This window comes from Gallinula chloropus (assembly GCF_964237585.1).
Source record: "Gallinula chloropus genome assembly, chromosome: 3".
Lineage (NCBI taxonomy): Eukaryota > Metazoa > Chordata > Aves > Gruiformes > Rallidae > Gallinula > Gallinula chloropus.
In genome coordinates, this window is record NC_140087.1 from 84,010,682 (window position 1) to 84,035,998 (window position 25,317).

Sequence of the window (25,317 nt, forward strand, 5' to 3'; positions counted from 1 at the left end):
ATTATTTGGGTAAGATTATTTACCTGGATAATTTTGGAAACAAAACCACACAGTTTATAATGACTGACCAAAACTATGTGGTTTAACGTTGGCTACATGGTGCCGTATAGCTACGCAATATACAGTGAGATGTTGATCAAGCACTACATAGTAGCCTTCATAACTGAAGTTAATTCACTGGTTTTACTTTAATTAATGTGATAACAGGTATGCAGATGGGCAGTCGTGTTTGTGCAGCTGAGTGAACATCTTCTATTTGATTTGAGACAAGTGGTGCCCTAAAATTAACAAGTGTTACCATGTATGGACACACGTAAACTGATTCCTCAGATTCTGCCCCATTCTCAGATTCATTAATCTGAGAATCTTCCCAAGTGCAAAAGCACAGGCACCTTCAGAAACCTACAGTGCCATAAACTTCATAGCACCGTCTTTATCTGACTGCACTCTGTCGTTCAAACCGTCGCTAGACAAGGACTGACGAGGAACCAGGAGGAATTTCTACATCCCTGTCTCGTTCTGAGTAACACACCACCCATTATCAAAAACAAATCAAGGAAAATCAAACATTTTGGAGGAGTCTCGTCTTCTCAGTCACTGACAGATTTGCAATGATACTGCTCTTCATGGGAACAGGCACTGTGCAGCTGAGACTGCAAAAGCCATGTCAAGACCAAACCCTCAAATGAACAAATGCTGCTTTTGTGCTTAAAACAAGGACCCCACAGAAAAGCTTACAGAAGACAACATCATCACTTCAGCACAACGGGTTAGAGCTGTTTGGAAATGACACAGTGCAGGGTCGAAGATGTAAGCTTGCACACATAGAAACTGCAACTCCAATGTGTCAAGACAACCACATCCAAACCTATGTACTGAGTTGTTACTTTATTCCAGAGTAACGTGCGTTGTCCCTGGTCTGAGGGACCACTGATTACGCTCCTGTGCACACCACTAAGCTTTTAAGGAGCTCTGCAGTGCTGGAAGAGCAACGTAGTAAAAAGCATCTCGATCTTCCACTGAGAACCTTAGAGGATCCTTCTGTACTCAACCTCTTCTACCACTTTGGCCGCTGCCTCTGTCTGACTTCAACGCTCAATCTCCAGTCAAATCCCAGCAGAGATTTGCAGGCACAATGGATTTTGTGCTTTGAGGAGAAGCAGTTGACTATATTTTTAAGAATATATATTGTTGCAGCAACAAATTACAAAGAATTGGATTACCTCTGTTCTCACCTATAAATGGTCTAAACCATGCTTATAAAAGGCAGAGAAACATCGTCGCTGCTCCATGTAACTGAAAGAAACGAACACTGTATTTTTTTAATCTCACAGACTTTTTGTTGGCCTTCCAATGTAATTGCTTTTTCAACAGCAATAATCATCAAAGGACTCAGAGTAATAGCTCTCACAAATTGTTAAGATTAATTTAGGAAAAAGTGGATAGAAAACCTCTTCTGCTTTCTCCCTCTTAAAGAGGAAAGCCTAGATTTAGTAGCAGAGTTCATCACCTAACACAGACTTTTCAGCGATGTCATGGCAGCAATTGTTTGAAAAATTAAGTATTTAATAAAGAAAGACTTCTGCCTTTCAGCAGGCAGGGGAAGGGTCCTGCTCTACAGCAAGCTCTGGGAGAAGAATTGAGGGTATGTACGAAGACATGTACATTCCTACACTCTTAGCTGCTAGGACTGCTGAAGCAGCTGCAGCTGGACTTTGCCACTCACAATCCCAAGGGAAGACCTGCAGTAGGCACCTTCAAGTGCTCAAGACACAAAAGCCAGGGGGAGGTCAGAGATGCTATGGAAGTAAAAATGCTCAGCACCCACCATGAGTCAGTCAGGATTGACGCCACCATGGCAGTGCCACCATGGCCAGCAGATACTGTAATGAGTTTTTCATCTGAGAGCAGGATGGGGGGTGGGAGGGAAGGACAGCAAACCTTTGTGACTAAGCACTGCACAGGTCTTAACAAAACCCTTCAACTACTGTATTTAGCACCCACAAAAGTGCAATATATAAGCAGTCATTACCAATGTTGTTTCCTGTCATTCTGAGTTTGGAAATACTGGGGATCTTGTTGCCCCTGTAATCTAATTCTGCTCTCCTGCACCTGTTCTCATGATGCAGGGATACCATTAAATATGGTGTAAATTCAACATAATCCAACCTTGAGTAACAGGATTATGACACTTTCTCTTCTTCGTAGTCCTCACTTTGATATTTTCCTTACTTCAGAGTCCTTCACTTCACACCCAGTGTACTCCGTAACAGAACTCCTCAAAAAACTCTTGGAAACCACAAATTCTTTTCCGAGCAACTATTTATCATCTGTGCTCAGCAGGGTGCAACTCAACCCTCAGCATCAAACACAGCCTGCTCCCATTATAGGTACAACACCAGCTTCACGTCTGAGTGACACTTCCCTAGAGATGGCAATCAGCTTCTGAACCCAGTTTCAAGAGCAAGGAGAAAGGAGATCCTGTTTAGTTCATCCTTCTCCTTCCTTTCCGCTTCCAGCAATTGTGCATTTGCTACTCCATCTGTAAGCCCTCGGGGGAAGAGAGCTTTCTGCCTCTGTGCTACAGCTGCCCGAGCATGACTGATTGAGCTGCTCTCTCTCTCCCCTTTCCTGGAGACCGACCAGGCTTTCATCCCTTGTAGGGTCATTCAGGGTATTGCCAGAGCTCGATACTTGCTCTGGCGTTTCCAGTGCAGCAGAGAGGGAACCCAACATACTTCCCCTGATACTAAAAGCTGCAGAGGCAGCTCCTACCGTGTCCTCAGTGTGGGCAGGAACCCAGCCCTGTGGTGGTCAGTGTAGGCAGTGCCCCAGGGACAGAACCTGGTCTGAGTCTCCAAGGCAAAATATCAATCTCACTGAAAGCAGACAGTGGAAGAATGGAACTTTGAAAGAGAAGTTGCAAGATTTTGTTCACATCAGAACATTAAGGTCATTATGCTGCCATCTTCCCCTTGAATAAATGTCTATGTCCCAGCTCATATTCATGTGACACCATAAAAAAAAAAGTATGAAATCAGCCACCTGCACAAACAAAAGCAGTATCAAACCCTAAGTGATTTCATCAGCTAGATCAGTATCTCCAACATGACACAGTGAGTCACTTTGTTTTCAGAAGACCCAAGATTACAGCACACATACACACACACGCCTTTCTATAGCACTGTACACTGAGTCTAAAACAGGCAAGTCATCCTTTATTCCAAGTAGCAAAAGGTGCTTCAGGTGTTGGCTTAATACAACCTGCCTGTATTATTCCTAGAAGGCATGTCAGGATATTTTCAGCAGCTTGTCTTTCAAAGTCTGCCCAATTCTATCCTTACATGCACATGAACTGCTGGATCCTGAACACCACAGCTGCTGGGAAGCAACAGGGCAGCACAGGACCCCAGCATCAGCGTAAGGCTCAGAGCATCACCTAGAGCAGTGCATAACCTGGGTGATGCTCACCACGTGCCTGTCCCTTGGCATCTTACTTTACTTCAGAAGGGATAGAGCAATCCGAATCCTTGCTTTCCTACCGCTGTGAGAAATAATTCTTGCTTATTTCTAAAGAAGTTAGAAACTTTTTCAGGATGTTTATCAGGCCAATTAGCCTCCTGCTCATCATCTCTCATGCTGGGTCCAGCAACGTAAGCAAAAGCATAAAATTGTTCTGGTTCTTCTACTTCACTTTCCCAGTTATGCCAAACCCTCCAACCTCAGAAACACACTCTATTTCCCTTCATTGTATCAAGATGAACATGTTGCTATTTTACATTTTTAACACATGTTCATGACTCAAACTTCACATGGCTCACACAGAACAAACACTTTCACTAGGAAAGTGCCTTCACTAGACTGACATGAGGTGTAACATTAACATGTGAGTGCCCTGAACACTACTAGAGGGCTCCATGTCTCCAGACCATCAATGATATCTCAAGAGCTGAGTTTAAAACAAACAAAACAACTCTTATTTTGACTCTTGCAAAGTATCTAGGAAGTGTTTTGATGAAGTGGGTTTTTTCCATGCGTTTATCATGACTGTATTTTCCACTAGTCTCTTTCTGCCTGCTTGCTGTTTGTTTTTCTTATTCAGGGTTCCAGTTTAATGTCTTGACCTACATCCAGTAAAAATTTACGACTACAAAAACATGATAATCCCATGCTGCAGTTATAAAATTGGTTAAATACATTAGGAATGTTTTTACAGGAGAAAATTCTATGGCTCTGCAGAAAATTTTACAAGCAAAGATATTTAGACAAGTGCTACATCAGAAGTAGCACCATATGTTCCCATACTTCAGCATGAAAGACAAAATGCCCATAAAATGAAAAGCAATCATTTTTTTTTTCTTCCCCAAAAGTACTACCATGAGTACTTAAAAATACACACTTATTTCAAGTACCAAATAATCTAACCAATCTAATTAGGAAAGAGATAATTAAAAGACCAACAGGTTGCTAAGTCATGCTCAGGACACACAAACTGGCATTAGCTCTCTAGTTTATAAGTTAAGATTAAAATAGCAACAGACCCAACGTGTCTCTCATCTCTGCACAGGTCTGAACCATTAAATTGCACTCAGACCACATTTCATCATGAGAAGCGCCATTAAAAACTCACCACTTAGCACGGCAGGAAGCTGCTGTAATTGCAGCCGCTTTCTACTCCTAACATGAATTGGTACTGTGGTCCTGTCATCACATATCACTGACTGGAAATGTTTAGGCTGTCGTTCCTGAGCGTCAGAGCCCAATTCCCCACTGAGTTATGTGACTGCGGAGCTTTAAAATCCTGAATTCTGATCAGTGCCCTTCATAAACATTTTTAGAAACAACTCTGCTACAGATACGTGGCACAGGAAACCTCCGTCTTCTGGCAGACAGCAAGAACCTTTGCCCAGCCTTCCCTCAAACACAGCTACCCCTGTACAGGCCTAAGTGGCATTTCAAGCTGTGGTATTTCCCAGGGGGCAGCAGCAACCACCTACCTGCTAGAAATTAATCTACCAGCATTCAGCAAAAAGAAAATCTCACAATACAGCAGTTCACCAAGTCCCTATCATCCCCATCTGCCAAGTCACACAGATGTTCTGATGAGACTCCTCGTGGAGACTTGTATCTGCCAAGGCCCATCTCCCCACTCCCCGGCATATTCGCAAGCTGCCACACTACTGATTGATACTAAGGGTCACATAACCATTTCGGCCAAATACTGTCTTTTGGGGTTTTTTTTAGCATCAAAGAGCTTTCGTTTTCAATTTTTATTCTGATGAAAGACTACTGGTTCTTTTGATCGTACCAGTCAGCGACGTGAAATCCCCAGCTGATGGCTGAGCATGCCTCCGATTCTATCAGCATCTTGATTTCCCCAATGAAGACAACTACAGTTACACAACTCGTCTGTGACATTACTGACCTCAAGAAAGGAGACAGAAAATACAGAGCTTCTTTTAGTAAAGTTACTCAAGCACTTAATTTCCAGTCAAAGTTTGGATTCATTGTAAATCACCTTCTCTATGTGTAAAGACACTTTTAAGTACCCCACAAATGCAAAAGGTACATTAACAACTAATATGCCCACCACACAAACACACCAAATGTAATTTAAAATAGCTTTGGTTCCTGCTGGCTTGGTTAGCACAAGTCAGGAAATTCAGGAAGGAAGGAAACATTGCCTTAAAAGCTGATTTGGAAAGGAAACACATTGAAAATGTTTGTGTCAAGCTAATTGTTCATAAAGGTGTTTTCTAGGCATGTGAGCAAACTCAGCCCACAATTTTACACAACACTTAAAACAGACTTAATGAAGAAAAAAGCTGTTAGAAAAGCAGTACGATGCAATGGAATAAGTGGCTAAGACTCAGGAACCTGGGACTTAAGGTTTAGGTGGTGGCTGATGAATCCTGTCTTGTCACTTCTTTAGCCCATTGTTCTTCAAATCACAAGATTTGCTTCCTTTGCAAATTGTTTTGAGAACTACTGATAAGATTTCTAAGTAATAAGCAGGGACTACTAAGGGGTGTAAGAATTTTCTCAGGTTAGCAGCGCAGCCATAGCTTACTACGCACATCAAGATCTCAACCTCACAAAGCCATTTACTCATGCTAGTAGGTGAGTAAACCAACTGGCTGGTTACTCATTGTCTAACTACTATGACTACTCACACTCCTGCGGAACACAAAGACTATGCTGAGTGGTAAAAACGTGACAGTGAGGTTCACTGTTTGAAACTAAGATGCTTCTGGTTCCCTGGGAAACAGTATTTCCTAATAAACCGAGTACAAGCACTATTTGGGTTTTTCTCACTCTGGGCAGTGCAAAAAAAATCTACTAAATCACTTTCATCTTCCATTACAGATCCTTTCTCCAAGTTTGAAGAGCTTCCTGTGCACAGCAGTGTACTTCGTAGCAGCCTTGCAAGAACAAACCAATTAAAATCAAACAAATTTGGGGGGATATTAAAAATATTTAATTAAAAATATTAAATTTGAGATCAAGTGTTGCCTGACTCTTCACAGTCTCTTCCCTGTTTCTTCTATGATGAGGAGAATGAATATCCAAAAATCTCGGGTTAGGTTTAAGTGACATCTAAAATGGGTATCTAAAAACAAGTAGCTGAATAATGCACCTGCTAAATGCACCTCTACAAACACAAAGCAGATACAGCCAAGTTTTGCTGCATTTGAAGTACAGAACTTTTCAGTGATAAATTCAGCAGATAGTCTGCTCTCCAGCAAACAGAGGTTACTAACCGTTAAAACTTTCTTTGCTAATCCTTCAAGTATCTATTTTCCAAACTGATATGATTTTGTTAAATAAAATAAAATAAAACCACCAACACAGAACAGAGGTGAAATAGAACATGTTGCCCAGGAAACTGACTCTTCGCTTCAGAGCCTGAAGTCCACATTTCTGGGTGGCAGTGGATGCACAGGGACTTGTCATTTAAGTACAATACACTTTGTTTAAAGGGGGTTGTTGCAGACAGCATAAAAGAGGGTCAAGCAATTTCTTCCGTTACATCTCTTTTTGGACTCCTCCAAGTATCGTTTCAGTATTCTGTGGGTCTACAGCCCAATGTAATTGCAGTAGGGTGATCGATACAAGGAGTCAGCATTATCTACCTCATTCCTGACAAAACCAGGATGACAGAGTGACTGGAGAGGGTAAGAACTGAGATCCAAGCTTCCAGACAGTCTGATCAGTCACTTCTATGCTGTCAAACAATCCAACAATTCATTTTTATCAGTACACTCTAAAAGGTTAAGAAATCTTTCCATTTTGGTTATAGAGATGGCAAAATATCCAAACACCAATGCCTATTGCTGAAATCAGGATGACTTTAACATGCTCAGGATATTTTTTGCCCTCCTATTTCTCAAAAAGATCTGCACATGCTATGGCTGCAAGCAGTCAAAGTGCAGCATTCAGCAGTGCTGACTGGAGCGTAGATCAGGTGTCAAGTTCCAACTACAGGAAATAAATCAGCTAAGGCACCTGTACCTGGAGGAGACAGATTCTGGTACCTTCTGCTCTTTAGCTAAGACCATAGAACCATTGTTCTTGGTGGTTGGAGAGCTGGTTAGGAAAGAAAACGTTGGAATGCTTAGCTTTCATGTTTTCTTTACAGACTAAATGATACTGCAAAACCCTAAAATACAACGGTCTATCCTCAGGTTACACAAACTCCTACAGTGGAAACAAGCAAGATGAATGACTGGAACAGAGAAGCGACTTCATTCAGAGCACTGCAAGAGCGTGGATATTTCAGCATCTCGCTTCTGTCTGAGCATCCAATTTCAGCACAAGTCAGGTGCCAACAAGGACTGAAGTGCTCAAATAATTTGAAGGATCTAAGCCAATTTTAAGGTTCTACCTCAAAGCATTTATAGACCTGTGCTTGAAATATTCAGCTGCCTTCAGTGAAATGCTCTTTTTCTCCCTCCCACAGTCAAACAGTATTTTGAGAGACCCATCTTAATATCATGGCTGATGCTTTCAGGCCACAAAAACGATGAGATGGATTTTTATCATCATTAAAATTCACCTACTGTAAAACAAAAATAGCCTTGGAAACCGAGAGGGGATGTGGGTCACCCATCGATACTTTTCTCCTGGCTTAGCCAAACTGCATAAATGTGAGCTACAGAGTAATGAATCAGCCCCGCAACCTCTGTAAAAGGTATAGATATATGTATATTTTCTTTGAATCCAAGTTACAACTATATGCTCCAAAAACCTACAGCAAGTGTTGATCAAGGCAAATTTTCACAATTCACAGAAACTTAAGGAGGTCTGGTGAAATAAATCTAGTGAGTTTTGAGGTCAAACATTTGAAGGAATTATCTCACTATTGATCAAATTAGAGAAGTTCGATATTACAGGCAAAAAAGCTCTGGAATAATTTGGGTATCCGTGAGGAAGTACCAGATTGGAGACCTTTAGAAGATATTCAAAACTGCTTGTGCTTTTTCAGCTGTCACGGATCTTCTGACAGTGATTCAATGCTACTGTGCTTGACAAGTCTAAAAAACCACTTAATACTGATTTGCACAAGGCCATATAATAATTTTAAAACCTTGTCACCATTTCCCCACCTCTAATCTGACAAAGTATCTGTAATAATATGCACAAAGTTCACAGAAACCATGTAATAAAAAAATAAAAGGACTGAAAAGAACCTTATTTGCTGAAGTATTCAGGTGCAAACCCACTGGTTCCTTCCTCTCCCCAGGAATGTACCAAAACAATGCAAAGATGCCAGAAGTTTTACAGCAGAACTGACAAGTTGAACTAAAACTATTTGTTATTCACAGCCTTCACCTAACTGTTCATCTTTTAAGGCAGCTTAGCTCCAGACAGCAGCTTTCCCATTCACAATCAATATATGTGCAGTATTTTCATGCTGGATACCAAACACTCAGAGACAGATCTCAAATCACCATCCTGACTCCTTTCTGTGTATCTTGCAGGATTAAAATTACTAAGAATAAACTAGTTACAAAAACACTAGATGTGCATAGACTAGTATCATTAGTGTATTTATTTTTTAAAGACAACTGTAGAAGATACCCTTCCTACACATACTATACTTGTATAATTCATTTCCTCCAAACCAGATTACTGTTATTAGTAGTGTATCTTGCTGTCTTTCAGTCCCATTGTCCAAGGCCTCTACCAGGTTAATCCTTCCCTTTTCTCTGTTTGGTATCTTTCTGTTGTGATACTGTCTGAAAATCCCATCACAAGCGCTTAGATTTCCAAAGAAGAAATAGAACAGAGAAAGTGAGAAAGGTGGATTTTTTTTCCTCATTTCCTTAAATTTGCTTATAGATTTTAGAGTGATAATCTCACAATGATTCTAAAAGATTTTAAATTCAGAGATATAAAGGAACAAATGAGTATTACTAAAACTCTTCACACTACTTCAAGTTTGCACTACCAGGGAAGACCATATTAAGTCCTTGAGGAATATTACATGCCACAGCTAGAGAAGGAGCATGTGAGAAAGCTGCACGCACATACAAAGGAACACTGATCCAAAGAACCACCTTACAGGAATTAGAGACTGCCACGCTGCATCAGGGCAATGCTGTCAGTAATTTACCATCCCCAGCCCCAACAGGGATCAGGACCAGATGTTTTAGAAAGAGGAACACAGAAATTTTTGCCATCAACAGCAATGGAACACCACACCGGAGTGAAATTCACCCTCAGCTTCTATGACCTGAAAGCTGATGGTCATCTTAGACCAAATGGATCAGATCACTCCTCCCAAGCAGCAGGGATTCCCGTATTATCTTTCATTTTGTATTATCCAGACACTCCCTATGATACTTCTCAGGCCTTGAACTGTTGTTGGGCTCTGTGACACTTCACAGCATTGGGCCTGGCTCAATCTGCTAGCGTGGCTTAAGAGTTTAGTTACAAGTGACCATCCTATTAAAATACTTCTCCAAATTTCATGGTAGAGCGCTCTGTCCCTTTTACTTTACTGAGGCTTAGTGCCGCAGTCATCAGTGTTCTGGTCTGTCTGAAGACGGTCACACAGTGGAGTCTTATACAGATTCAAGAGCAAGGCTGTGGTAAAACCAACTGTACTATGAGCACGGTATAATTTGGTTTGAATCCTCCCACAAGTGTGGATGTGGTATATCAAGATGCACTCCTCTCTGCATCGAGAAAAATTCAGAGCTCAGTGTTTCAGTCCGAGCTGAGCCTCCTAACAGAGACCATCCTTTAACTATTCAAGAATCACATGCAGACAAGATTCATATCAAGATCATGACTTGAAGGTAGTTCTCAGTGCTCTCTCAGTAACTGTACCTCTGTGCATATGACAGTAACACCTCTGATAAGGTGTGCTTCAATTTGCTAATTAAGACATGACTTTCTAGCTTGGAAGCCAATGAATTTTCATTGCTGGAGTCATCTTCTTATGTACACCAAGCTTTACGATACCTCACTAAATACCCTACAGTTTGGGAGGTGTCTCTGTCCTTGACTCCAGTCAACATCTATGAACTTTGTGTGTGAAGGGAACTACAGAATTTTACTGTTGTGCCACACTACACTGACTGCTCTGCTCTTCCCTAATTATTAACCAATTTGGCACCAATCCCTTGCACAACCTGCAGCAATCCTTTGTTAACTTCCTAATAAAATTGTAAAGGCTAAAAACAAATGAAGAATTCCATTTCCAATGGGAAAGACAGGACAGCCTTTGACTAGCACACATTATACCCCCTACAAGGGTGAAGTTCTTAAACAAGCAGCACTTAGCAAGAGTTATTATAATATTCTAACATCGCATTATAATTGCCACAGTTCAGAGAATTTGATAGTATAATCACTGCAATATTTCTAAAACCATATTTTGCTATAATAAAATCACAACACTAACTCAGAAAGCTGTGCAAAGGACCACGTTACGTGAGGTCCCATCCTAAGGTTAAAGGTATTCCCTCCAAACAACGACTCGGGTAAGGCTTTAATGTGAGAACCCTCAATTCTGGCACTCAAAAAGAAAAAGTAAAATAAAACTCTGTCCACACATTTCAGGCAGACAGCACTAACAGCTGTGAAAGCCCCTGATGAGCTCTCAGAAATAACAGCAAATGTCTTCATCCAATCACCATGAAAAATATACGTTTCTATCAGATTCAGTACATACCAAAACAAACTCCCACTCACTGCTCAGACAATACATTATTTCTAAAAACATACCAAAAAATAAATAAATAAGGAAAATAAATCTCATGTCAGACCCATCCTAGGTGCAACACTAGCTTAGTCAAGTTAGTGCATGCGCCCAAGAGCTGACTCGCAGAGCGTTTGCCAAGACACTGTCAATACCAGCACCGTGATTTATTGTCAGCTTTTCACTTCTAGAGGTCTGTGGTCAAATGTCAGTGAAGTTCCAACAGACACTCACAACAAGAGATATAGCCACACATCTCAAATCCATCAGCCAGGAAGCACAGCTGCTAACCTCTACTTCTGCTGGGCCAGTGCTGGAAGATAAGGGTGCTATTCACAGTCTGACAGGAGTTACTGAATAGGGTTTATCAGCGCTTCTGTGTCACTCCAGTATGCAGCAAAAACTGGCGGAACCAAGTAACCGGCTCATTGGCAGAAGCTGTGTAGTCATCACCAATTCCCTCCCACCTTATTAACACACATCCAGCCCAGACTAATACAGTCCTGCTTCTAAAAGATCCGTGGTATACTGGTGATGAATTGAAGATAACATACCTCTACTCCCTACTCCAATTCTTGCAGCAGAAGTGTCATTACTTCCATCAAAATCACTGGATTAGCATCCAGCCCTTACAGGATAAGCAACCTAAGGGAAAAAGGAGGAATCATGCAACTTGAAAGTAGCGAGAGCACAGAAGTGATGTCCGTCACACATGGCTGTGGTGTGTTCTGAGTCCTGCAACAAGACTGTTCAGCTGAACCCTTCCTACATTTACCACCGTAACACATGGTGCCACTGCCATCAGACAGGGACAGAACCAAACCTGAGAGCAGGACCAGCCTGTCTGCCACTTCCATCATCTACTGAACTCAGAACACCCATATAATTGCCTGAAACCAACCAGGGTCTTTATAAGGAGAGGCATCAGTCTTCCTGGTAAGGTCTCAATAGTTTTGCTGGAGGGATTGGTTTTGTCAGTGAAGTTAAGGATATGTAAGCACAAACTTCTCCCCAAAGCCCTATAACATAAGGTTCTAGTAGGTTCACTGTTTTGATATTACAAGCCACATTTTCAATTTTTAGTAATTACTCCACAAATACTGAGTTTGGCAATATGTCATGCCTCAGTTCTCTTCCAGCATGTAACAGCTAAAGCTATTCACAAGTTTGATGTAAAACCTATGGAATTCAACTGAACAACTCAGATTGATGTTGAGTTTGAGAGCTCTACAGAGAAAATAATAAGCTCCCGAAATAAATAATAGATTACTTTATACTGGCAAGCAAAAAATTCTATTGAACCAGGAGCCTTTGTTTATACTATCAGTTACTCTGTTAAGTAACGCTGTACCAGGCTCTCAACAGCAGATGGACAGTAGCGGGTGCCACCAGGAAAGCTCGAGTCACACACAAAGTACTCACACTGCTATTAATGACAGGCAAATTATTTCCACTTCAGCTTTAAGAAACAGAACACGTAAGCAAACCTACACTGAAACATGACCTCATTTCACTGTTTGGCCAGCAGGACGTGAGCCATTTCCACAGAGAGGCTATCAGTTAACTCAGTAACACCATCTGAAGCCTGCTCTCTCCGAAGCCATCCTGCAGTTTCTTCTCTTTACTCAGCACAGTCTTCTGTGATTTTATTGTCCTTATAAGAAGCACACTTATAGCAGAAATAGCTCAGAATTTGAGCCGAGTCTCTGCTTAGCCTACAAATACCTCTGCTTAAGGAGAGGTGCCGTTGCATTTCTTCCATAAGAATCCTCACACCTCCATCAGTATACATTGTGTTAGTCAGCAGTTTTACTTCTCTTCATTAATAACCTCAGCAGGGAGCAAAAAGCACATGTGAAAGCCTCCTGATGCTCTCACACAAAAGTCAAAGCCCCAAGTAAAACAAAGGGCTTCTTAAAACAGGAAGTTTACAATAAATTGCTTGGAATAAAAAAACACCACTTAGACTGCAAATGCTGAAAGCACATTAATTTATATAGAGGCACTTACACTCCACATATTTGTGTCAGAGTTAAACTGTCATGTATTATTCTAGGTCGCATAAATGTTCTCTTTAAGAAGGTTTCACTGCTGGTATTTTCTCCTCCAATTTCAGCTGTCTTTCTATCCCAAATACCTCCGTGCTCATTACCCGTAACAGTTAGGTGTGATCCCAGCAAGACCGTTACTGGGGTTTACTTGGTTAGAGCCTTTCAAGTGAAATGTCCATGTTTTCAATTAACAAACGTCAAGCCAAATTCAGCACTCTCAACCCTTTCTCTGTCACTCCAAAGGCTGTGGACACCCATTGCAGAAAACTAGGTAGAAGAACCCTGAAGGGTTTTTTTAAGCTTTATAAATCTTATAAATGAAAGCTGACATGTCATACAAGAAAAAATACCAAGATCAAACCTTTGAGCATAGAACATGAGGAGAATTACGAAAGGAAATATTATCACCTCATCCTTTATTCCTCAGCTGTGCCTATGGACCAAAGGCAGCTTCAGACTGAAGCAACTTCCCCCCATACCTCATGACAGCTTAAAATCCGCACAAAGCCCACATGAATAATGTATATACTGTATCCCGTAAAGCAGACTACAGCTACATGGCATATTTCTGATAGCACTGTAATATTATACTGCAACTGCTTTAGCTTCAGTTTAAGAGTCTTTTAGAAACCTCTAAGTATTCCAACTCCATTCCCCAGGTCCTTACATACAACATTTGTACAACAGGATGCATAAATGGAGACTTCTATGTTGCTGTGACAGAAACAAGTGATAACAGGTAGCACTTCTACCACTTCCATACTGTTCTTCTCCACAACTTTACAGGAGCTGACAAAATCAAAGCACAAAGCCCCAAAACAATTCTGCCTTGCTGTGGAGACCAAACATTTTTCTAAAGTCTAAGGCGTCTTCTTTAGAGAAAAGCTGTCGAGAGCTTTACCACTGACCAAGGTCAGATTAATGTCAGAATTAAACCACATGCCTGCATCAAATTATATGAATATGAAAGAAGAGAGGTTTGACAACTTACTGGTGAGAGAAGCCCTCTGCAATAATAATCACGAGGTGTACAACAGGCAAAGCTCTGATTAAAGTCAATAAACAGACTCCCAAATCCTCTGCCCTCTCCAGCACTTGTGACCCAAGTCCAGATTGTAGATTGCTGTAATACTCTGCGCAAAGGAGGCCAGTCAACTGAGGTTTAACGTAACAACTGCTTTCGCTGCACTGTTCATAGTATGAGCCAGAAAAAGAAATACAATATTCAATAGGCATGTTCTAAGACCAACTTCTATAACTTCGGTATTATACATCTGCCAACAGTTGCCATACACTCACCCATCAGAAAGCTTAAAGAGAAATCTCTACACTGACCACTTTGGGGGTTGCCAGCCCTGTCAGGTATAGGCACTTCTGCCAGGAAACTGGCTCTACCCCTACAGAGTGGGTTAGCTTAACTGAAGGCATGCTGTGAGTTAATCACGACAGGTAAAAGCGAGACAGCGAGGTGAGAAGTGATGAAGACAGCACCGGGCACAGCGCTCACTGTCTCCTCCATCCCACAAGCTGATCCAACAAGTGGCCAGTTCCACCGATGTCAACACAACTTCTCACAGCTGCTTAGAAATGAAAACACATGAACTCCAGGCAACACCATTTATGAAGGCAAAGCCACATTTTCCTCAGAATTATACTTCAGATTTAAGCATAAAGGTCTGAGAAACAGGTTCTCAACCATGATGCTAACAGCCTTCATGAAAACATCTCAAAGCACACAGAAGAAACAAAACAGAGCAGCCTGGAGACATCCTGCTAAGTCTATAGGAAGTTATTTCCACAGCACAGCAGGATCTTTGAACGTTGGTTTTAATCATGTCGTTTGCTGTTATTTCATTCACTTCAATATTGCTGTAACCGCCTGACTTTCAAAATACTGAAATATTTAAATTGCCACTATCTTAAAGTAATTAATTTCAATAGTAAGGATACACAGCTCTTAAAACTGCGTTTGTTTACTAGGTATCAGGCAGCAATTCCACCACAAAAAAAAACCCAAGCCCTTCTTAATTTTTAATTTCTTTTAATTAACTCCTAAAGCATTTCACAGCCTTGAGTTCGCATGCCATTATCAGCTTCATTTATATTAAGCTTAGCTCTTCATCTGGGGTCTTTTCCAGAGCTTCTGGAAAAGGATACGAGAAGCCTTCCATCAATAAACAGGAAATTTTAAAATCTTTAAAACTATAGACAAGAGTAGGTTAGGAAAGCAGAAATTAAATTGGAGCCATTCACCCTGATTCTGCTGACTCAAAGATAGACAGGACAAGAAACACACACAACTCCTCTCTGATGTAAACAGCGATCTACCTCGGGACAAACAGTTTATGTCTCCCAGCCACAGGGCAGGACCAAGGCCAAGAGCTGCTTCTTGATGCCTTACACCAATGCTCCAGACGAACTTTTCCTCTACTTTTTTAATCCACCCAACACCTGCTGTATGGACAAACAGGGATATTCCAATTAAGTCACCTGCTAAAGGAATAAAGCTGACACCAGGCTTGCAAACATGTCTTTCACATAAAACATTGTTCCTTTTCCAGAAACACTTGAAAGAGCACTGAAACTACCTTAGTATTTCTCAGAGTGAGTTTTCACTAAGCATATTGACCCACCATTCATTCCATTGTATATACTTCTGTGGTGAGGTGACAGGTCATCTGTTACTTGTCTCCTGAGGGTACCTTCTCTGCTTCCTCCACTGAGATGTTTGAGATGCTCTGGGCTCCCTCCATAGTGTTGTTTGAGATGCTCAGGGCTCGTACCCCTCCCTTTGTGGAGATGTTCTGTACTTCCACTCGGTGTGTGCTTTTGAAGATGATCTGGGCTGCCACTGCTGTGCTTTTGATGCTCAGGGCTGCTACCAGGCCTCTGCTTTTGAAAGTGTTCAGGGCTACTACTCAACATGTGCTTTGGGATAGTTTCGGGGCTGCTGCTGCTGTGCTTTTGTTGTTCAGGTGCTTTGACAATGGTTTTGTGATGTTCCGGACTAGGTCCTTTCAGGTGATGATCAGGGCTGCCAGAACTCCGAGGCTTCTGGAGGTGCTCTGGGCTGATACTCCTGTGTTTCTGATGCTCAGGGCTGCCTTCACCCCGACTTTTCTGAAGGTGCTCTGGACTAGTGCTCGGATGATGTTTATGATGGTCTGGACTGTCTGTACTTCCCGTGCTAGAAGTACTACTCCCATCACCAACATCCCTTATGTAAGTACTCGTGGCAGTTAACTGGCACAGGCTGATTTGGCTGTCGATAGAGCTCCGGCTGCCCGCTCCACCACTCTTCTCCTCATCCAGCAACACGCACAACTCTTTCAGCTCCAGGTTTTCCTTAACCACTTCCTCTTGTCTCACTTCCAGCTCTTTCAGCTTCTGTAAGTATAAGGCAACCTCTTTGTGCATAACACTAGCACTGTATCTGCCCAGTCTCTGCCATTCACGGGACACCTTCTTGCCTTTCTGCCTGTCATCATCCAGAAAGCAGCAAAGGTCTCTCAGTTCTTGGTTATCTTCTTGCAGCTTCTGGTTGATATCCTTGAAAAGAAAAACAATCGTGACAGAGAAGTGTCTAGAAGAATTAACATTACGCCATTACTGTTGCACAAGCCAGTAAACAGCACTGCTATAAACCCATGGTCTAAGCACTCAAGTGAGGCATAAATAATTGTGTGCATAGATCTGGCACGTTATAACAGTATCATGCTTCAAACAAACAAAGCTGCTGTCAGTGAAGAGTGACTATAAAACATGGAGCTAATCTCGAAAGGTTCAAAAACTATCTTCTGATATAACATAAAGTTTCAGGTGCTTAATTAAATTTCATGCTAAATAGCATAATAATTTAGCTCCCAAACTGGGCAAAGATCATAAGCACTCTCATGATGGTCTCACTCCCTTGAGAAACGGTCACCTGCAAGTTCTTGCTGACTAAAACTGCAAGGTATATCAGAACTTGTAATCTCACTTAAATAATTAATTATTAACATTTATACTCTCGATTTCCTAAAGCATATTCACACATAAAGATGAACTTTTTAGAGATTTAAAATATTTGGGTTTTGTTTGATTTCTGCTTCAGATTTGCATAAAAGAGCCTTGTCAGTCATCAATCAGAATCACTTCAACCACTCTGAAATGACATCACCTCCTTTAATAGGTTTTTCACTCCTAATAAATTGAAGTAGAGAATCCCATACCCTTTTTTAAGCAAGGAACAGTTGGAAGCAGAAGCATTCACGCTATTGTTTTCTTTGGCATATTGTTCCACTAGGGCATTTTCAGTATTTTGCCTCATAGTTTTACTGCCTTGCAATCATATTTATCTTCTCCCACCTAAATATTCATTGCTTCTTAGGTATGATATTAGAAGTAGAGATTAGCCACACTTGAGCCCTATGGAAAGCCCTTATTAGCATTGTTTCTTAAGAAAATGAAGCTTTTCTAATTCCACTGGATTTGTGTGTATGAATGCACGTGTTTGACCTTTACCTCAAAATAACTTTGAACTTGACCTATTTCAACCTGTATTTGCCAGAGGAGAAATCTCAATCTTAGAAATCTGTGCTTGTGAGAGGTCTTTAAAGTGACCCCATGGTGGAATAAAAGATGCCGGAGTGGAAGTTTGTGATCCAGCAGTGGGAAGCAGGTGCCCCCCACCCACCAAAACCAGGTGCAGCTGGTGACTGTTACTCATCAACCAACTATTTCACACGGGACAAAGGAGGTAGATGTCCAGGACACCAAAGTTGGGCTCAAAACAGCATTCCCACAAATTCCTTTTCAAGCTTCCAGCTGAGGCATCCAAACAAAAGGCGCAAGTTAAACATTGCTTAAGGAGTTCAGAATGCGGAGGTGAGTTTGTCACTCCTTCCTACACATCTTGGTGTGTTTTGTTACTTAGCCGGAAGAGGCACAAACCCTTATGATGCCACAATCCCTTTGCACATAACTTGACAATATTGTTGCTGTAGTTTAGCTTACATTTTAAGTGTAAGCTTTATTTTTACTAAAGTACTATCATGGTTGGGTCTTTTGTACCCCCAGACACCACATACTGTCGAGTGCAAAGACCCACACACACTCATCCTTTGCAGAACAACTTGGGAGACAGGAGCAGTGCTCCCCCCCCCACTCTTCATTTTATGCCACACTACTATCAAAGACACTTTCTCATACTTTAGGTGTTTAAAGCCATTCTGCAAGTCAAGAACTCTCTTCTAATGTACTCTCACATAACAATTCAGAAGCCCACACTGCATTGCCTTCCCTCCAACCTCACCTCACTGAGGGCATTTCCCAGTAATAGTGTCCATTCTCAAAGCAAAGGGACAAAAAATGTTTTGCAGCCATGCCTACTTCAAGACAACTTTCTAGGTCTGTAATACTTATGCACATGCTGGATCAGGGTAATTATCTGTAAACAGTCACACTATCTTCCCAATCCTCAGAAGGAAACATTAGGGATTATGCTTCTCAGGCATTACAGACCTGGTCTGCCTCTCACTGTAGTCTGCAGAAGTAAACAATCCCAAATGGTTTGATCAGAGATGTGTTATCAGATGTCTTGTTCAGCCAATAAACGAGGGATTGGTTCTGATCACCCCGAAACTGAGCCGTCACCTGCCATACGCTGCATCCTGGAAATGACCAACTCTCTCCAGCAGCTCCCAGGCTGCCTGGCAGATGAGTAAGTCATCTTAAAATAGCGACAGAAAACAGCACAAGCTACACAAACCCTTTTGACTATCTACAGCTCTGCACACAGTTCTTTCATGAGCAAATCAGACAGGTTCAATTAACCTTACCAAAAGCCTACCAAGCCTAATAAGAAAGTGCGAAGACCAAGGCATTTTTGTCAACCCAAAGCATACTGGGGCAGGGCATACAACAGCTGCGTTCCACAGCCTGCCAAATAGTTGGCCATCTCTTAACCGGACAGACGATTTTCAACCGGGATCAAACGCTATTCAGTCCTTTCTCCCTTGTCATGCAATTCTCGTTAACGACTGCTCCCAGCCCATCCACCTGATGACATCGCTCCCGGTGGGACGGGCGAGGAACGCGGGATCAGAAAGTTCAGGGTTCCCACCCGTCCCACCCCGCTACCTTCAAGCCGCGGATCTCGCCGAGGTGGAGCTGGAGGCGGCGGTTCACCTCCCGGATGAGGTTGCTGTGGTCCAGCATCGCGCTCATCTTCTCGGCCTCGGCGCGGCGGAGGCTGCGGATCAGCTCCTCCTTGCTCCACTTGAGCAGCTCCTCATCCGACACCTTGGACAAGTCCTCGGCCGGCGCCGCCCCGCAACTTTCAGCCGCCACTTTCGACATGGTGGCGGCCCGGCAGTCCGGGGGCACCCCGCAGCCAAGGGGCTACGGCCCGCCCGGGGCCACCCCACCGCCGCGGCCGCAAAAGCCCTGCGATGCGCTTGGCAAATGTCAAGCCCGGAGCCCGCGGGAAGCTCCTGCGGGAGGGCGGGGGTACCCCCAGCCCCAGCAAACGCTGGGCCGGGCTGGAGATTACAAGGGAAACCACTTCTGGCTACAGGCAGCAGATCCTGGCTAAAAGGAGGAGGAAAGGGTGTGGAGGAAGCCGGGCCACAGCCTGGGGAGCAAACTTCCCCCGTCGGGGAGGAGGAAAAAAATAGAGGTGAGAGGAAAAAAAAAAAAAAAAAAAAAAAAAAAAAGAAGAAGAAAAAAAGCCCAAGACAAAGGAAGCCCCCGCAAGCCCGGCTTTTTCAACAGGTCAGCAGTAGCAGCGTGAGGCTCGTCTCCCCGCAGCGCGGGGCTGCCCGGCCCTGGGAGCGGCGCCTCTCACGGTAACCGACGCCCCTCGGCTGAGGGACGCGGGCGCGCCGGGCGGGGAGGATGCGAAGTCCCGAGCCAGCGCTCCATGGCAGAGCGAGGGAGGGTCGGCTCGGATCGGGCCGGGATGCGCGGCGGCCGGCCCGGCTCCGGCTCCGCCGCGGCGAGAGGACCGAGGCGGGCGGCCGCTGCTGGCGCCAGTGGTGGGCGCGGGGCGGCTCGCGGCTTTTCACCGGGGCGCGCGCCACGTGCGGGCGGGGGAGAGACGGGCGGGGGGGGCGGGAAGGGGCGGCGCAGCTCCCGCACGGCTCGCGGGCGCCACCTGCCGCGCGATGTCCGCCAGCATGGCGGGGGCTGCCCCGAGGGGACCCTGCGGGGCACCACCGGGCCTCCCGCCCGCCCCGGGGCCGGCCTTCGCCTGCCGCCGCCTGCCTCCCGGCCGGCTTCGCCCGGGGCCGCGGGAGCGCTCAGGGCCAGCCCCCAGGGAGCCGCCGCTACCGGTACGCCCAAGGAGAGCGGCGCAGCGACCCCCCGGCCGCTGGATCCACAGCCCTCGGTGTAGGAGACACGGCGGGGACCAGTTTTGTGTTTGCACGGGCACCCTCCTATCCCTCTGAGCCCTCCGCTGGGGCAGCTTGAGAGGTCGCATTACATCATCACCGAAAGCCAGCCCCGCCTCAGCTTTCACCTCATCCTTCCTTTGCAGCGGGAGGACTTGGCTTTACAGAGCTGCTACCCGGCAAATCCGGACACCGGCAACTCTTCACCCAAGCTGAAGGTTGCATGCTGTGACATAAGCGCCCCCCCCCCCCTCCCCCCCCGCAAGGAACCGATCTGGGGATCCTCACATTTCCTCCTGGAGAATGTTCAGAAGCAGCGCGGCAAGCAGCGTACATTGCCCCGTTTGCTTAGAGATACCAAGGCTCGACATAAATCTGTCTCACAGGTGATCTGAGAATGGAACTTGGTAAATCCAGTCATGGTGCTTACAGAGAAAGATGACAGGCTGTAGTTTCAGTTCATCCACTTCCCCTACTGAAATACTAGGTGAATGATTGGTTGCGTTCCCATTTTGAAGTCACCTCATTCCCCCGAAACAATCCCCCGCAGGCAGAGGAGGGTTCTTCACTCAATAGGCTCTCACTGCCTCCAGTTTTGCCATTTTACAATTACTCAGCTTTAGAAAAGATTTCTGATCCTTGAGGGCAAAAATTGAAGTCCTTGGTATCAGCACTGGCAGATCACGAGTCTGTAGCCCCATAAGCAGGGCTGGCTCTGCAGGAGGCAGCTGCAGAACATGGTTCCACAGTCACCACCCCAGCTGGCTCCCTTGGCATCCTGCTGCCTCAGGCAGACCTCTTCCCTGCCTGCTGGGAAACGGGCCAATGCCAGAGGACCAGACTAGCCAAGGACTGTTTTCTGCTCTGTCCCTACCTAGAAGTTGCCACAAGAACAGTTAAATCAGATGCTATTCCTTTGTTCTTATTCCTGGTCTCCTTAACTACCAGCTGTCACTTGATCACAGTCAAAGTTCTCCTGCTCCTATCCACCTTGGGCTACACGTTGCATTTTCACCATACCAAAAAATCCTACAAGTTTTCCCTTTCCAGGCTCAATGCATAGATGTTCTTTCAGCTGACCCATTTCTCACACACCGCCAGTTTCCCAGCATCATGCCAAACCCTCTGGTTCCAGGCAGGTGGGTCCCAGAAGGACCCAGGAAGGTAAGCCCCAGAAGTCCGGCTTCCTCACGTAACAGTCACTTCCCAAAGTCCTGGCTCAGGAATCCCATTTCAGCTGCTACCACAGGTACAGGATGATACCCAGAACAATTACACACACCCAGTATCCATGCTGCAGAAGGAAGCACAAAAGGATGTTTGCTGAGCTGCAGAACAAACCCTGAAGTCCATCACTGTCAAAAGGAGTTTCAACAAAGCGTGGAGCTTTGCCATCATGAAATCCCATTTCCTGGTCAGCTGAGTATTGTGTGAAAATTTTATTTTCTCTCAAAACTCCATCACTCTCCTAAATCCTCTGATTTTTTCCACTGTAAAGAACAAAGCTTTAGATAAAAGCATCTGACCAGCCGTAGCAAAAATACAGTACAAGGCCCTGAAAAGGAGCTGTCATCTTTTATGCCCAAATATATTCCATTTCAATGCAACTAAAAAAGTATGCTTGGGGGAAAGGCAGCAATAAATAAAGGCTTCTCTTATTCTTCTAATCCAGCAGTATATTAGTTGAAAGGTCGTACGACATTAGATTTTTAAAAGTTCAAAATGTATTTCTTTCCATGAAGTAAACAGGTGCCTAAAAACCACCTGAAATGTTTTAATCCCGAAGCTTCAGGAAGGAATGTCCACTTGCCCCAACTCAACAGCCTTTCTCAGGAGAGCCTTTGATTGGGGGTGCCATGGAAAGCATGGTTCTGAGATGAACAGCTCCAGGGAACGCTGCATTCTCCACCAAGATGAAACGCCTCCACCTTTGTGCCTTCAGGAGGCACAGCTTTATTGTACAGACACAAACGTGAAAGGAGAATTCATGAAGTGTGACCATTAGAAATAAAGTCAAACTTCAAAAGTTTGGGACAAACGGAGCTCTAATAATGGAACCAAAACATATCAAGTGAAACTAATTTGGAACATTTCTATAAGGAGAGGATCCAATTTCACATTCACTCACGCTTGTGTAACAAGATCAAAACAAGAGTGGGAAGTGTGACATAATTATTCCCATCTCCTGGCAGTTTTAAAACTTGCCTTTCAGATAGCCCACCCTATTGCCCCAACACCAGGTACTTCCCTAGGCCTGGGCTGTTATCATCGGTGGTGATGACAACTGCCCCAAAAACACACACTTCATTTTTCAGGTTAAAGCCGACTTTTCCAACACTCTCCTACTCCCCTGAGTAATTCACGGGTTGAAGTGGAGAGAGTAGGTAAACAGGTAGGGGGACCGCAGTGCTGGGACTGCTGCGGCCTTTGGCCACTGGCAGAGGGGATGGCAGTACCCCTTCCTTTGTGTTCTCCCACGCCCTGCATCAAGTGCTAGCAGCAATGTGGACCCGCATCCCAAGAAACTTCCAGAGCTGACCAGGAGTTGCCAACTAGGTAATGTTTTCACTGCTGTGTCCTGCTCACCCCTGGATACGTGGCCGCTGCTGCTGGCAAAGTCTCTTGTGAGTCCCAGAGGGCTAGCACCAGCTTTCCCTTGCCACTCACAAACTATGCAGTGCTTTAAGTCTCTGATTGCTGGGCGGAGACTCTAAGCATTATTATAACTAATAATAATCATATAATTATTTTAAAAACACTGTTGGACATTTCCAGTGAGGCCCTAAAGCTGTTCAATGGCTGTATGCCAAAAATGTGTCACAGCAAATGAACACTTTCATAGCAGTCGCTTTACACAAAGATGGCTAAACTGGTTTTGTTCAGACTTTCCAAAAATACTTTTGAGAACAGTTCAGACTTGAAAAATGTCATTCCCAAATTGGAAGGAAGTAGAAAGAGCTTTAAAAATGAGAAGTTCAAGTAATTTTAGTTCTAGTTGCTTCTATCATTCTCATGTCTAGAGCTGACACCCAACACAGCATCGCCCACGCCAGCTGCTCTCTCTGATCCTAGCCCACTAGTTCTCTGCTGGCTCATCACCCATCCCTAGGCTACCTATCGCTAATTGCCTATCACTAACAAAAAAAGGATGATTCCCCTTCCTCACCCTCCTGTCCCATCCTTCTTAAAGAGCCACTATCCATCCATGGCAGCACCCCAGTCACATGAGCTATCCCGCCATCCCAGTGAAACAGCAAGGACCACACTTAACAGCTGGTTTTGCAGTGGATGATTGCACTGATCTGGCTTGCAGTACTTATACTGGATGCAAGGCAGGTGGAGGGAACACACAACCCCAGGGGGGATGGTCTTGTTCCACCTCCTTCCATCCCAGCAGCCTCCATTTAGAGATGATTAAACACACAGTGACAAGGAGCCTTCAGGAGAGACACCAAAGATGCTCCAGTCAAGAGGAGCCAAGAGGAATTAGCACTTCCTGCTCCACTTTATGTGGTGGCTGTGGCTCAGCCAGACTTACAGATTTCACTTGGAATCTATGATAGAATAAAAAGTCCTGAAAGGTCTTATGTGGGCACTGTGCTTTTTATTTCAACTGGAAAACTGATTGAAGATTTTTGGGGCCACCCCCTCCAGGACAAACCCGGGATCCTCATGTCATGCATTACTCATAGGAGGTGCCAGGAAAAGGTACTGCCAGTCAAACTGACTCCGAAATTGCTTTCCCAAGGCTTGGCTAATACTCTAAGCCATTTGTGAAGTTCACTGAGGTACATGTAAATGAACATGCTTTCTAATCTGCTCCAGGTTAAACAGTGGTCATGTGACTGATCCTTAGAAATGAAATCTAGGAGCAGGCACCTTTTCAACTCAGCAAAAAACATACCTGAAACAATAACTTCAAGACATCCAAAGATGTTAGAATGAATTTGTTAATTATAACATTTTTACGGGGTTGATTTTTATCGTGAAGAGCTTGGCAACTTTTCTACACAGCTAACAGTTTGTTCTGGCTGGGATCCAACTGAGATGCATAACCAGAGCATCTGTGCGTTTGCTTTAATTGTACGCCTGCTCAATGTCTGGGTAACACTGGGCTTTGTTTTGTGTTTGTAGTTGATTAGTGAGTTAATAAGGGGCCAGGTACTTCTTTCCACTATTGCTGATGGAAGTAAAATAGAAGACTCTATGGTGTCTATGGTCTCTATGGTGAAGCAAGAAAAGGCACATGCCACTACAGCGTAATTCTTTGCTTCTCCCAGCCCTGTAAAAGTTGCTAGTATCAGCACAGGGATACTACAGGAATGAACAGAGAGAACTTCTGTCCTCCACTAAGACACCAGCACAACTGTAGTAAACCATACCTGTAAGCATTTACAACACTTAGCATTTACAACATACAAGCATTGAATGAGATTAAGGCAGGATCAGTCCTTGAAGGAGGGGGAGTAAGGAAAGAAGTTTTGGAAATTAAGCAATATCATGCCAGAAAGACAGACACCACTGTGTGGAAGGAGGGACATGGAAAAACCCTTTGCCCTGACAGACACTGAACAGTTCACATGAGCTATTTTTTTCCTCCAGCTCTCTTCCTTTTCTTTCAAGTTTGAGCTCTGGTATAATGCAAGAAAAACGACATAGACCGACTGGAGCAGTGGGTGTTCCT

The 25,317-nt window shown here is 44.0% G+C and overlaps 1 protein-coding gene across 1 annotated transcript in view; it reads right to left on the reverse strand.

The window, feature by feature from the left end:
• CCDC85A (coiled-coil domain containing 85A) overlaps positions 1–20,176 on the reverse strand; it is a gene marked incomplete at its 3' end in the record, with an annotated part of 76,046 nt that extends 55,870 nt beyond the window's left edge. Inside the window, exons 1-2 of the mRNA XM_084261138.1 lie at positions 19,381–20,176; positions 15,894–16,809 (exon numbers count right to left, since the gene is read on the reverse strand). Coding sequence (XP_084117264.1) covers positions 15,894–16,809; positions 19,381–19,599 — 1,135 coding nt within the window. The 5' untranslated portion in view covers positions 19,600–20,176. The remainder of the gene's footprint in view (positions 1–15,893; positions 16,810–19,380) is intronic.
• Positions 20,177–25,317: the final 5,141 nt, after the last annotated feature.